Raw genomic sequence first — 13,371 nt, 5'->3', positions numbered from 1 at the left:
TGTGAAAGGAGCTTGGTGGGAATAGTTTCTTTTTGCTTATCAGCGAAAAATAATGGTACGAGGAAGAGTCGTTCCACCCCCACAATTCTAACCCCATACAACTATGAATTGTCTGTCAAAAGCTCAAATTAAATATTATAATGGATTGTAAAGAATCAAATTTGAGGTCTAGCTATTTATGTAGTAAGTAGTCTAGAATAAATGGAGGTTAATTTTATTAACATTGAATATTGTAAATCTTTACCTTGTTACAATTGAGGTTCATAAGATTATGTTTAAGGGCCATGTCTTTAATTTGGGGTAGGTAAAGTGAAGAAGTCATGTGACCTGTTCTGGAGCTTACCTGACGGCAAGTCTGGGTGATTTGATTGCTGGAGATTAAGGGGGGCCCCGATTTTGTTTTACTGGGAAGAAGGTGCAGGGTGTTTATGCTTGGAGACAATGGCAGAAGCTAATGTGATGAACTCCAGAGTGCTAGATGAATCTTGAGAAAGTCGGATTGTAAATAATTACCCTTTAAATTGCCCATTGCGGATAGCTGACCTGCATTTTTGCCTAAATATGAGACTAATGTTATCATGCAGATAGGCTGAGAGAGGGTACAAGTTTCTCGCATGTCGCTGAAAACTCTCTCACGGTTTGTCTGCCAGGATCTGGGAGGAGAGCAGCAGTAGACAGCAAGATGCTGAAATTCATGAAGGAAATTAAACCCTTGGAAACTAAGAATCAATTTGGACTGATTCTAGGCAAATTGGATATTACTTAAATGTCCGAAGTGTTTTTCTTGGTTTGCTTTCAGTTCTGTTACCTAAAGTTCAAGTTGCCTGGAAAATAGTGTTTGGTCAATAGTGCTTTTAGTGTTACAGGAGAAGTCTTGAGAGTGAAATCGTGTTATCCTTCCAGCTATGGATTAGAAGTTTTACATTATTGGTTTCCATAGGAATAGTAACAATATTCTCAGCGGAGATACTGAAGAGTAGAATCAGAAGAACAATGGTTTCTCTAATGCTGTTGTCAGCTCCAGAATTGAAACGTGTCATTAAACTGTTTATAAGCTGCATCCCATTGTGCTGTCTCTCTCAATTTTGCAAAGTTTTTTTTGCCAAAATCTTTGTTGGAAAGATTGCAAGCTCACTATCAACAAAATTACCTGACCTTCAATGTTCAAGGTGGCCCATGTACTCGGGTCCATGCCAACAGAACTGATATATTCGTGTAGACTCCTGCAAATACCATGTGAAAAATATACAATGACTAAATCCAAAAGCATGTTAAGTAAAACTAGAAAAATAGTGCTGTGGAGATACAATTGGCTTCATAAATAACTGGGCCAGCTTGATTTTTAAAATTAATGTCCTTAAATTGTTAATATTTGCTTTAAATATGAATAATTTTTTTGATATCTGGCATAGGAGGAGCCTGCTGATTCAACAATTCCCCAAGAAGAAAAAGAGAAATATCGTGAGGAGTACGAAAATTTCCAACAGGCACTTGATAAAAAGAAAGAAGAGTTTCAAAAAGATCACCCTGATGTTCAAGGAGAAGCAGGTTGGAAGGGTTTTGAACATACGTTTGGTTTCATATATTAAAAACAGTTGGGTTTTGTTCCATGCGATTTATAGTTATCGGAAATGTTGAAATTTTAATGTAAATTCCGCTTCTCTAACGAGAGGAGGTAAAAGTGCTTGATTTGCAATCTCAGACTAATACAATGGTATCTAGAATGGCTAAATTGAAATTTTTGTACATGTGCAGTGTGTAATTTGTATTAGTTATCTAGTCACCATTCTGTGTACATATCAGATTGAATTGGGATTTATCATTCGTTACCTGGATTTGTGAGATATCTAAATTATTCGCCTTTTCGCTGTTTCCGTGCCCTCAGGTTATACTGATAACGATTGAAGCCCAGTCTAACTTCAGCAATATTGCAGTACAATAGCGTTCTTAAATTTCCATGATAGCACAATTAATACTGTCATCCAGGATTACTTAGTTTATTGACTAGCTCTTTGACCAGCAGCATCAAGACGCATGCCTGATCTGGTCATTTGGTCTTTCTCTTAAGGGATGGTTAAGAGAGCTTGGAGCATTTTTTATTCATCCCCACCCTTCCACTTCAATATAGCACCAATTGGAATGATACTATTGCAAAATTAGGTAAAGTCTGCTAACTGTACCGACCAAGGAATTAATTTGGAAACTACTTGCTTTGTAGAATACAACTTTTTACTGAGTAAATTCACTGCTGTAGAAGCAGCCCAATAAAAGGGAAATTCTTAAAAGGCATCCAATTCTTGCATGGCTACGTAATTGGCTACGTAATTGGTATATTTCTATTTTGTTAATGTAGAATTTCAATCTAGTTACGAGCAAGGTAATATAAGGTTCTTGCAGAAATAGTTCAATCTTTCTGAAGGAGAGAATTTATTTTTTAAATTCTTGATTCCAATACCTATCAATACATTTTGTTTTTCAGTTCTGAGTGTTAATTTTGTTTTCTGGCAGAGAATTTGTTAGTAATTTAGGAGCATGCCATCCAAGATTTTCATTTCAAATAATGGTTGGATAATCATTGGAAATTTGTGCACATACTGCCAATGATGCATTCCTGAATTGTGGATATTTGGGTATGTTTTGTAGTGAGTATTAAGTAGTTTTTTTTGTAACTGGCAAATACTCAGTAAATTAAAGTGAATGGAATCCAACCTAGGTTCACTTTATTTCTGCAGCTGATTTGTTTGAAACGGTGAATGAGCGGGAATTGAGACAAATCTTTGAAGGTCAGAACCGTATCCATCTTGAAATCAAACAGTTGAACAGACAACTCAGCATGATTCTGGATGAGCAAAGGAGGTATGTCTCCTTAGCAACAGAGGAGATGTCAAAGAGGGGAACTAATACTGCACCCCAAGCAGGACAGGTAAGTACTGAAATATATGGCTTGAGTTTAGTGTTACAGACGAAAAGCAATACTCCAAATTTCTTACCACAGTAAGGAGATCCAGGGCTGAGAGGTAAGCTGTCAACAATGACTTAGTGGTAGCACTCTGGCAAACATGTTCCTCTTGTACCTTGTATCATTGCTGAAACAAATACATTATGTTGAAGCTTTTAGTTTTTTAATCAAAAGGACAGTTGCAAGAATATCAGTGTTGGGGGAAACAACTTGTATGGATGATGAGAGTACTGATTGGTTGGTACATGTACTCTGATAGGTGCATTGCCATGGAGAACACTAAACAAAATAAGCGATAGCTACATGCTGGTTCATTTCTCAGGGCACTACCATGATCAATCAATCATATTGCCTGGGAGTTATTCTTTCACTATTAACTGGTGCATTCTCCAGTCAGAGTGCACTTGCCTCTATCAACCAGCAACCTCCTCTCATACAGTGTGAAGTTGATGTTTTCCCCTAACCAATGGTATTCTTGCAAGTTGTCCTTTTGTGCGCAGACAGAAAGTTTTGACAATGTCTTTTTTCAGCAATATTCTAGTTTTGTACTAACAAATGACTTTTTATCAGCCTCAACTCTGTTCTTGTGGGTAGACTAGAAAGAACTGTCTTCTGTGTCCACAAATTGATACATTTGACAATCTAACCAACCAGGACCCAGCCTGTGAAAATACCTAGTTTGGAAAATGGGAACATTCCATGCATATAACAGGGCTGTGTTACTTTTCTGAAGTTGAGATAAAGGGATAATCTGGTACAAAAATACAAGAAACTTGTAAAAACTTTTGATCAGTGTTTGTCTATAGCCTAGGCATTTGATGTCCTTTTCAATTCAACAAAACTGTAATCCTCAACTTGAACTCAATTACAAAAATATGCAAGTCATATTCTCTGTTCTGTGTGTACTATTCCAGTTTTCCAGTTGTTCAGTGTGATGTTTTCAGTCAGGAAATAGACCAACATTTAAAGGATTTTAACATTAATATCAGCTTATTTCTTTGTAACTGTTGCGCTCACTTCTCTCTGCTGCCCTGAATAGCATTGAGTAAACTCATTCCACAGGCAGTCAAGTGCTGGATGAAGCTCTTGTCCAGCAAAACATTTCCGTTTGCAGACCAGATATCCTTGTAACCACTCTTGAGAATAATAAACTTCAACTAAATTATAGACTTTTTTGAATGTTGTGCATCAGTACCTATTTAGAGCTAGTGAGGTTGTCTCAAACTTTCACCTACAGAGGTTAAATGTCATTTATTCCAATGATCAAGGTAAGATTTAAGGTCTTGGTTAGAAGTGAAAAACATGTCTTTCAGATCATGCAACATCTGTGAAAAGCAACATTTAAAAAAATAATAATAATTGAGATCTTTTTGAAAATTTGAATAAGAGGAGCAAGAAATAGATCCATGAAAGGTGCTTGTGTTATGCCAGTATAAATAATGAGATATAATCATAGAATCTACGGCACGGAGACGGGCCCTTAGGCCAAAACTGGTCCATGGCAACCAAAATGCCTATCTAAGCCAGCCCCATTTGCCTGCATTTGGCCCATACCCTTCTAAACCTTGCCTATCCATGTATCTGTCCAAATGCCTTTTTAAATGTTGTCAGTGTCCCTCCCTCAACCACTTCCTCCAGCAGCTCATTGCACATACATACCACCTTCTGTGTTTTTAAAAAAAAAAGTTGCTCCTCAGGTTCCCATTAATTTTTTCCCCCTTAATTTACACCTATGCCCTCTCGTTCATGATTCCCCAACCCTGGGAAAAAGACTGAGTGCATTCTGAGCTGCTTTATATGTTGTATATGTCTACTTAACCATTGAGCCAAACATGTCATAACATTTACACATAAAAATGTGTACTTGTGTTGGTGAAATCGTGGCTTAGCCCAATTTTACTAAAACATCCACTTTTATCATAAAATTTTACATATAGTTACCCACCCTATAAATAACATTTGAATAGAGGGGTAAGTGCAAGACAAAGCTTTTAGGGTGAATTTGGAGTTGGGGGTGTGAATTTGGAGTTGGGACTATGGTGCAGACATATGATTTAGTGCCCATTTGAAGTGATGTTTTCTGTGCCTTGTTTCATTTCGATAAAAGTTTCCTCCATTTATGTTTATAATGGAAACTGCCATATAAACGTGGCACAGTAATTAGTCTCTTGCCAATGCTGCAGTACCTCCATTGGGTGTGAAGGTGTAATTAGTGACATTTGCAAGTGATCACTTAATATAGGCAGGTGTACATATTTATAATGGAAAAATTGACATGTTCAGGCAGAATTTATTGATATGAAACTGCATTTTAATAACCTGATACTGTTTTTAGAAACTTTAATGGTAGAAAAAATTTGGATGGACTTTTTTAAGCTGCTTCGTGTTACATTGCTGTCCTATTAAGATTTAACTTTGTTCCTGTTTTTTTTTGTTTCTGTTTTAGCTCCCTCAAGGAGAACTTGACAATATTGTGAGATACCAGCAAGAAGTGCTTAGGCATGTTGGTGAACTGAAGTGAGTAACAAATGGTCCCAATAATGTTTTTACATGTGAAACTTGCATAATTGGTGTTTGAATCTTGTGTTCCGAAAATTGTACTTTTGTGTGTGATGAGTAGTTAAATGCTTGGTGCTCATCCAATCATTGCTTGATGTCCCTATGATCAGCATCTTTAAGGTGGAGTAGGACATTTTGCCCTTGACCAAAAACTTAGCTGAACCTGTGGCTGTTGGAGCAGGCCAATGGTTGGATTATCTGGGGTGATTGACTCCCCCCCAAACATGGTAAAACCTGTCCATGACCAAAGGGCGCACATCAGAAGTATGATGGAATACACTCCAGTTACCTAGATGTATGCAGCATCAACAACCGTTTGAAAAACTTGACAACATCCAGGCCAAAGCAGTCCCCTTTGTTTAGCACCCCATTCCACCACTTTAAATGTTCACTCCCTCCACTATCAGCACATAGAGTGGTAGTATGTGCCACTTGCAAGATGCGCTGCAACAGTTCACCAAGGCATCTTTGACAGCATCTCCCAAAAATGTGACCGCCACTGACTAGAAGAAGAACAAGGGCAGTATGAAAATACCACTTTCAAGTTTACTGTAACGTCATACACCAGCCTGACTTGGAAACAGATTTCGGTCCTTTCATTGCCACTGGGTCAAAATCCTGGAACTCCCCATCTAATAACAGTCCTGTTGTCCTTGGTCATATGGCAGTAGCCTAAAACAGCTCACCACCATTTCGAAGACGAATAAGACTGAACAGTAAATGTTACCCTTGGCAGGGATGCATGCAGCATGGTGGCTTAGTGGTTAACACTGCTGCCTCACAGTGCCAGGGATCCAGGTTTGATTCCTAGCTCGGGCCATCGTGTGGAGTCTGTACGTTCTACCGGTGTCTGCGTGGGTTTCCTTCTGGTGCTCCAGTCTCCTCCCACAGTCCGAAAGACATGCTAGTTGGGTGCATTGGCCGTGCTAAATTCTCCCTCAGTGTATCTTAACAGGTCCCGGAGTGTGGCAACTAAGGGATTTTCACAGTAACTTCATACATTGCAGTGTTAACGTAAGCCTACTTCTGACTAATAATATATAAACTGTTTACTTCCCATGAACTAATTAGACAAACGTACCTTCCCAAAAATCAAAGTATTCTTAAAAAAGATGTCTGTCTCAGCTTGACTTGATTTATACATTGTGTTCCCTCTCTCTGCCTGAACAGCTCTATAAAGAATCACTTGTTCAAATCTGACTGCTTTATCAGTGAGGAAGTGAACAACCAACATTATCACTTCAACTTGTGATTTTGGATGTATGTAAATTTGTTTTTGCAGTTTAGCTCGAATTTCATGTTGTAACTTGGTCGTATTGCTTGAGGCATGTTCCTTTTTCTTATGGGACAAGCCCCTGTGCTTGCGTACATGTAGCTTTTACCAATCTAAATGAGCCACATTACAAGCCCAACTGATTATCTTAAATTGAATGTTACTGCAATTCTTGACACACTCTGGATTGTTGAGCAAGTGCTGTCCAATCATAAAATCACATCTAATTTATGTATTACATTGTGTACTGAGTTTTGTAAACATGGGTTGGTTGAGCACAATCTGCACTTATCTCTTGCAAAGAGCCAAATGGATGTGCTGTTTAATATAGTCCTCATTGGGGTGATAAGATCATTGCTGATTGTGTACTGCACATACTCACAAATGGGCCTATGGCCACCACTCGGACCTGAAAAGTGTCCAATCTACCTCCAAGTCATCCTGGAAGGGTAAGATCTCTCAATCATTTGAGTAGCAGGTGAACTCGCTGTCTCATGCTGCTCCTATGCAGAAGTGACATGAATAGTATTTTCCATTAATTATGTTGTAGTTAAGCCAAAACATTCTGTGAGAGGGCGTGGGATCCAAGGGGCTGCTGCCTTGTGGATCCAGAACTGGCTTGCCCAAAGGAGGCAGAGAGTGGGTATAGATGGGTATTTTTCTAAATGGAGGTCGGTCACCAGTGGTGTGCCCCAGGGATCTGTTCTGGGACCCTTGCTGTTTGTCGTTTTCATAAATGACCTGGATGAGGAAGCGGAGGGATGGGTTGGTAAGTTTGCCGACGACGCGAAGGTTGGTGGGGTTGTGGATAGTCTGGAGGGATGTCAGATGTTACAGAGGGGCATAGATAGGATGCAAGACTGGGCGGACAAGTGGCAGATGGACTTCAACCCAGATAAATGCGTCGTGGTCCATTTTGGTAGGTCAAATGGGATGCAGGAGTACAATATAAAGGGAAAGACTCTTAGTACGGTAGAGGATCAGAAGGACCTTGGGGTCCGGGTCCATAGGACTCTAAAATTGGCCACGCAGGTGGAGGAGGTGGTTAAGAAGGCATATGGTGTGCTGGCCTTTATCAATCGAGGGATTGAGTTTAGGAGTCCAGGGGTAATGATGCAGCTATATAGGACCCTCGTCAGACCCCACTTGGAGTACTGTGCTCAGTTCTGGTCGCCTCATTACAGGAAGGCTGTGGAAAAGATTGAAAGGGTGCAGAGGAGATTTACAAGGATGTTGCCTGGATTGAGTGGCATGCCTTATGAGGATAGGCTGAGGGAGGTCGGTCTTTTCTCCTTGGAGAGACGTAGGATGAGAGGAGACCTAATAGAGGTGTATAAGATGTTGAGAGGCATAGATCAGGTGGACTCTGAGGCTTTTTCCCAGGGTGGAAATGTCTGCTACGAGAGGACACAGGTTTAAGGTGCTGGGGGGTAGGTACAAGGGAGATGTTGGGGGAAGTTTTTCACACAGAGGGTGGTGGGCAAGTGGAATCGGCTGCCGTCAGTAGTGGTGGAGGCAAACGCAATAGGGTCTTTTAAGAGACTCCTGGATGAGTACATGGAGCTTAATAGGATGGAGGGTTATAGGTAGGTCTAGAAGGTAGGGATGCGTTTGGCACAACTTGTGGGCCGAAGGGCCTGTTTGTGCTGTAGTTTTTCTATGTTTCTATGTATCTCAAAAATGAGTAATGTGGTGTATGAATTTCAGTGCAGACACAATGCCAGGTACATAGACTGCATGTCCAATGAGACTTCTTAAAACCTGTATCTTTTTTGTTTAATATCTGCATGTGGCTTGATGTTAGAACTTTGTTTAATGCTGCTATGAAGTGCCTTTTACTACGTTAAAGGCACTATATAAATTTGTTTTCTGTAAAATCTAATCAAAGTAAAGCACAAGTTCTCTTGCGTTGGAACAGCACAATTTCTGACCCATTGTGAGCAAGCTTTGGGAAATATATTAATGAATAAAAATTTGCATGTTGTTTGCATTTTGAAATGTGATCCGCACTAATTACAAAAAACTCTCGGGTAAGCACAAGTTGAAATTCTGTACTCTATCCAAAATTAGGTAATTTAGATCACCAAAAGGATTAAATGAAATCCAAGGTACAAAAAGTTCTGGATATTTTTGTAGCTTTCTCACGGTCACAAGGTGATCAGATCTTGTTGTACTTTGTGGAATAGCTGTACTAAATTAAATTTTTATCTGTTAATCATACAGTATAACCCTTGGGTAGAGGAGATTATCTGGATAAATCTTAATGCTCTAGGATACGTCTCGCAGGTGGCTTCACAATTTTTCTGAAGGGACTAGTGTCAATGTTTCTGAACATTGTGGACTGAGTTAATCCTTTATTTGAAAAAAAAATCTGCTGGAAAGCTGTATTGCATCTTGAAGCTTTTTCATCCTTTTTGTCATTGAAGTTTGTGTATTTGCCCATTTACGCCAGTTCCAAAACTTCCGTATATAGGTCCACAACTACTCTGAAAAGTAGTTTAAAATTTCTCTCTCTTTTTGTATCCTGTGAATCATTAACCTGTTGTGGGCAAGACCAACATTTATTGCTTGTAATGGGTGACTTGCAAGACCACTTCAGATGACAGTTAAGTGTCAATAACATTGAACTTTGACCTAGTGTTCAAACTGACCAGATTGAATAAGGCTGGCAGGTTTCCTTCCCTATTGTGAACCTATTGTCTTTTATAACTTCTTGGTCATATTTCTGTATTAGCTTTTGATTTTCAGGTTTTTTTTGAAAACCAAATTCAACTTCATTAATTACTGTTTTGGAAATTGAACTCGCATAATCTTCAAATGAACAAATGCATGTTTTTTTAAACAGTTTGCTGTAATTTATCTAGTCACAATACTAAGAAGCTACTTTGCTATTCAAAAATTGTTCTCTTAAATGTAAATTTCCATCGCCATTTGCTGAAACCCAAAATTATTAATGTGCAGGGAATCATTTGGTTTCAAAAGTCATCTTTGTATGCCTGTATTTCACTGCTCTTCATGGGGCCAAAGCACTAATTGTTAAATTGAGAGAGTTAGACAACTAAGGTAAATTTAGGAACAATGTTTGGAAGCTATTCTTAAACTAAAGAATGATCAATATGTGGAAAATTCAAGTTGGAAGAGTTAAAGTAAAAACCAAGGAATTATTAATTATTTTAGGAGCAATGCAGAATAGTTGAGCTCCTTTGCCTCGTCTCATCTATAATTCACTTCTTAATCTTTACTGAAAATCATTGGATGCAATAAGTTCTAAATTGCAGTGTGTGTATGTAAATGCATGAAGCATGGTAAATAAGGTAGAGCAGCAGGTGCAAATAGCCACATGGGAATATGATGTTATGATAATGGAAAACTGGCTCAAAAAAACATAGGACTGGGCACTAAATATTCTGGATTCAAGGTGTCCAGGAAAAATGGGGAAATAAATGGTGGAGGAGGGGTGGCCATGTTGATTGAAGGGAAATATTAGTACCAGAGAGAGAGAGACAATGGCTGGAATTTTATCGGCACACCCGCTCCGATTCCGGGGGCGAGGCTTGGAGAACAGCATTCTCCATTGGCCTCGGGCAGGATCCACTTGGGTGGACCTGCTGGTAAAATTCCACCCCATGTGTCCTGGAGGTAAAAGGACTGAATCCATTTAGTTAATAAGTCACCATTACACGTCTTAAGATTATAAAGGAGCAGATTTGGAGGAAGTTAGAGGAGTGTAAACCTATACAGTAAAACAGGGGACTTTGTATTATCCGAGTCTATTGTGGGATGATAGACAGCGGTGGGGAAAAGTGTCTGAAGTGAGGAATGAGGCATTGCTGGATCTTTTTTTTATTCATTTGTGGGACATGGGCATTGCTGGCTGGCCAGCATTTGTTGCCCAAGGGCAGTTGAGAGTCAACCACATTGCTGTGGCTCTGGAGTCACATGTAGGCCAGACCAGGTAAGGACGGCAGATTCCCTTCCCTAAAGGAGATTAGTGAACCAGATGGGTTTTTCTGACTTTCGACAATGGTTTCATGGTCATCAGTAGATTCTTAATTCCAGTTTTTTTTTTATTGAATTCAAATTTCACCATCTGCTGTGGCGGGATTTGAACCCGGGTCCCCAGAACATTAGCTGAATTTCTGGATTAATAGTTTAGCGATAATACCACCAGGCCATCACCTCCCCATTCTGGATCTGGTTCTCAGTAATGAGGTGGATCAAGCAGCAGTAGGAGAATGTTTAAGTTGTCCATGGAAAGGACGAAGGAGCAATCTGGAGGACCAATTTCCGAACAGACAAGCAAATTGGAATCAAACATTGGCAGGCAAAATTGTAAAGGAACAATGAATAGCCTTAAAGATGTGATGGTTCAATTACAGTCGAGGTATGTTCATACTTGGAAATTGGCAACCAGAGCTAAAGCTCCCTGGATGACAAAAGGGAACGAGAAAATGACAAATGTGGGTTAATTTAGGAAAGTCAGCATCGATTTGTTGGAGCCAAACATTTTTGTTAATGAGGGTAATGTAATTTATGTGGTGTATATGGATTTCTAAAAATCATTTGCTGCAAATCTTTTTTTGTGGCACTTTTATCAAAACCATAAAATAAAATAGATAAAGACAGCATGGGTATGAAGTTCGTTAAGTGACAGGAAACCATAGTAGTGAATGGTTGATTTTTGTAACTCGAACAGTGTTCCTGAGGATCACTACTTTTCCTGATCTATATTTAATGACCAAGATGCATAGGGCACAAATCAAAATTTTATACATGGCACACAACTTGTATTCTAAACAGTGAGGTTTATCGTGTTGAACTGCAAAAGGACACAGACTCGTGGAATGGATGGACATGTGGAAGATGAAATTTAATGCAGTGTGTGTGAAGTGATCTATTTTAATAGGAAGAATGAGGAAAGACAATTTTTGTGAAAAAGAAATGCCGTGCAGAAATGGACCCAGGGAAAATATGTGCACAAATTATTGAAGGTGGCATGGAAGGTTGAGGAGGTGATTAAGGCATCCATGATCCTGGACTTTATAAATAAAGGTGTAGAATTCTAAAGCTCATTCAGTGTATTTCTTCAGCACTAGTTCTATTTCTTCCTTCTCAGTTCCTACAGACATTGTGATGAAGGTAAAAAGAAGTGTTTGGCAAGGCTACCCATGTTGTTTCTAGTGAGTTCCTGAAGGTTGTCCTTAAATTTGAGTGGCAGATATTAGAGTGAAAGGAATTTTGTGTCCTTCAGGAGCTGAATTGTGGTAGCTGGTTGTTGTTTGTGTTTTGGGGTTCAATGTGGACACCCAGTTGCCGCCACAACTTGATCTGAAGGCCCCTTCAGACTGAGGCACCCTGGGACCCCACTCAAATCCTCCCCCCCCACCCCACACACAATCAGACCCCTGGTACTTATCTGAAATATGGCCCCAAGAGGCTGTTCCCAGCACAGCTTTACAGTAACTCTTCCAGCCATTGCGGTGCGTGGAGGGGCTGGAGAACTGTCAGCCAATCTGATTGGCCGATAACTCTCCGAATAGGGACTTCCATTCAAATGAGGACCAAAGTCTGAGGACTGCTGCCAATCAAAACTCAATGGCAGCAGGCTTACCGGAGTCGGCAGGGAAGCATTCTCCGCCAGTTCTCAGGATGATGGGTCCTGAACGCTCGCCATGCTGAAAACTCAGACCTAACTTGTGTAGGACATCTGTTTCTCTTTGCCATTCTGTACTTCTGCCACTGTTTTAAAATATTTATTGTGCTTGTGCAGCTCAGTGTGGAAAACTTGGTACCTTGTTTCTTTTTAAAAAAAGACTAAATATTGTTTCTTTCAAAAAGGGGCTTTCACTCGTGTCCAGTAGATTGTCGTTATTTGTAGCCAGTTGGGTAGCTTATATTTGTCATGTCATGTTTTTAAAAGTTTTGCTGTTATTGAATTACTGGGACAGCTGAGCAAAAATGATCATCTCCAGAAAATTATAGATTGCACAAATCAGCAACCGTATTACTTGTCCTTTCAACAGACTTTGATTTTAGTAATCTTGATTTTTATTTGAAGAAATCAGATTAGATTTCCTTGCAATTACTATCTCATCTCATTCCATCTTTTTGTTGCACATAATGTGCGTTGCAAAGATCGCATCTCTGATCACAAAACTTACTGGATTAAAGAAATCTCTGATAAAACATGAGCAATTGCAACCATGAATTTTTACATTTTAAGAGAACAACTTTGTTTTGGTTTCTAATGAATTTGCTTGTTGAATGTATGAGACTTATTAATCACTTTTAATCAGAACAGCAAAAATATATAGTACAAGTTGTAATTTTCAAGGCAACATCAACTCTTTATTAAGCAATGATCTCTATCAGAAAGATTAGAAAAAATGTAATCTGTAATACTCCCAAATTATAACTTTTTTTCTTTGTCCAAGAGGTTTGAGGCTTAATTTCAGGCATGTCTTTTTGTGATTTCTTTGTACGTTTGATCTAACAATTTAATTCCTAAATATCATTTCTAATTGCTTTTTGTAAGATGCTATGTAATAAGATGCCCATTTATTAATCTGTAATATCCTCT

General features: G+C 39.1%; 1 protein-coding gene across 3 annotated transcripts in view; it reads left to right on the top strand.

Moving 5' to 3' along the window:
- lman1 (lectin, mannose-binding, 1) overlaps positions 1–13,371 on the top strand; it is a 57,092-nt gene that overhangs the window by 26,196 nt on the left and 17,525 nt on the right. For 2 of the 3 annotated variants that reach the window (XM_078220313.1, XM_078220323.1), the window contains exons 8-10: positions 1,413–1,548; positions 2,733–2,923; positions 5,406–5,476. In XM_078220313.1, the coding sequence (XP_078076439.1) occupies positions 1,413–1,548; positions 2,733–2,923; positions 5,406–5,476 (398 nt within the window). Of the gene's footprint in view, positions 1–1,412; positions 1,549–2,732; positions 2,924–5,405; positions 5,477–6,688; positions 6,779–13,371 lie in introns of all 3 variants that reach the window. The other variant, XM_078220332.1, reaches the window with a different exon arrangement.

Source organism: Mustelus asterias, chromosome 1 (assembly GCF_964213995.1).
Source record: "Mustelus asterias chromosome 1, sMusAst1.hap1.1, whole genome shotgun sequence".
Taxonomy (NCBI): Eukaryota; Metazoa; Chordata; class Chondrichthyes; order Carcharhiniformes; family Triakidae; genus Mustelus; species Mustelus asterias.
Note: the sequence above shows the minus strand (reverse complement) of the source record. Positions and strands in the feature narration are given on the sequence as shown.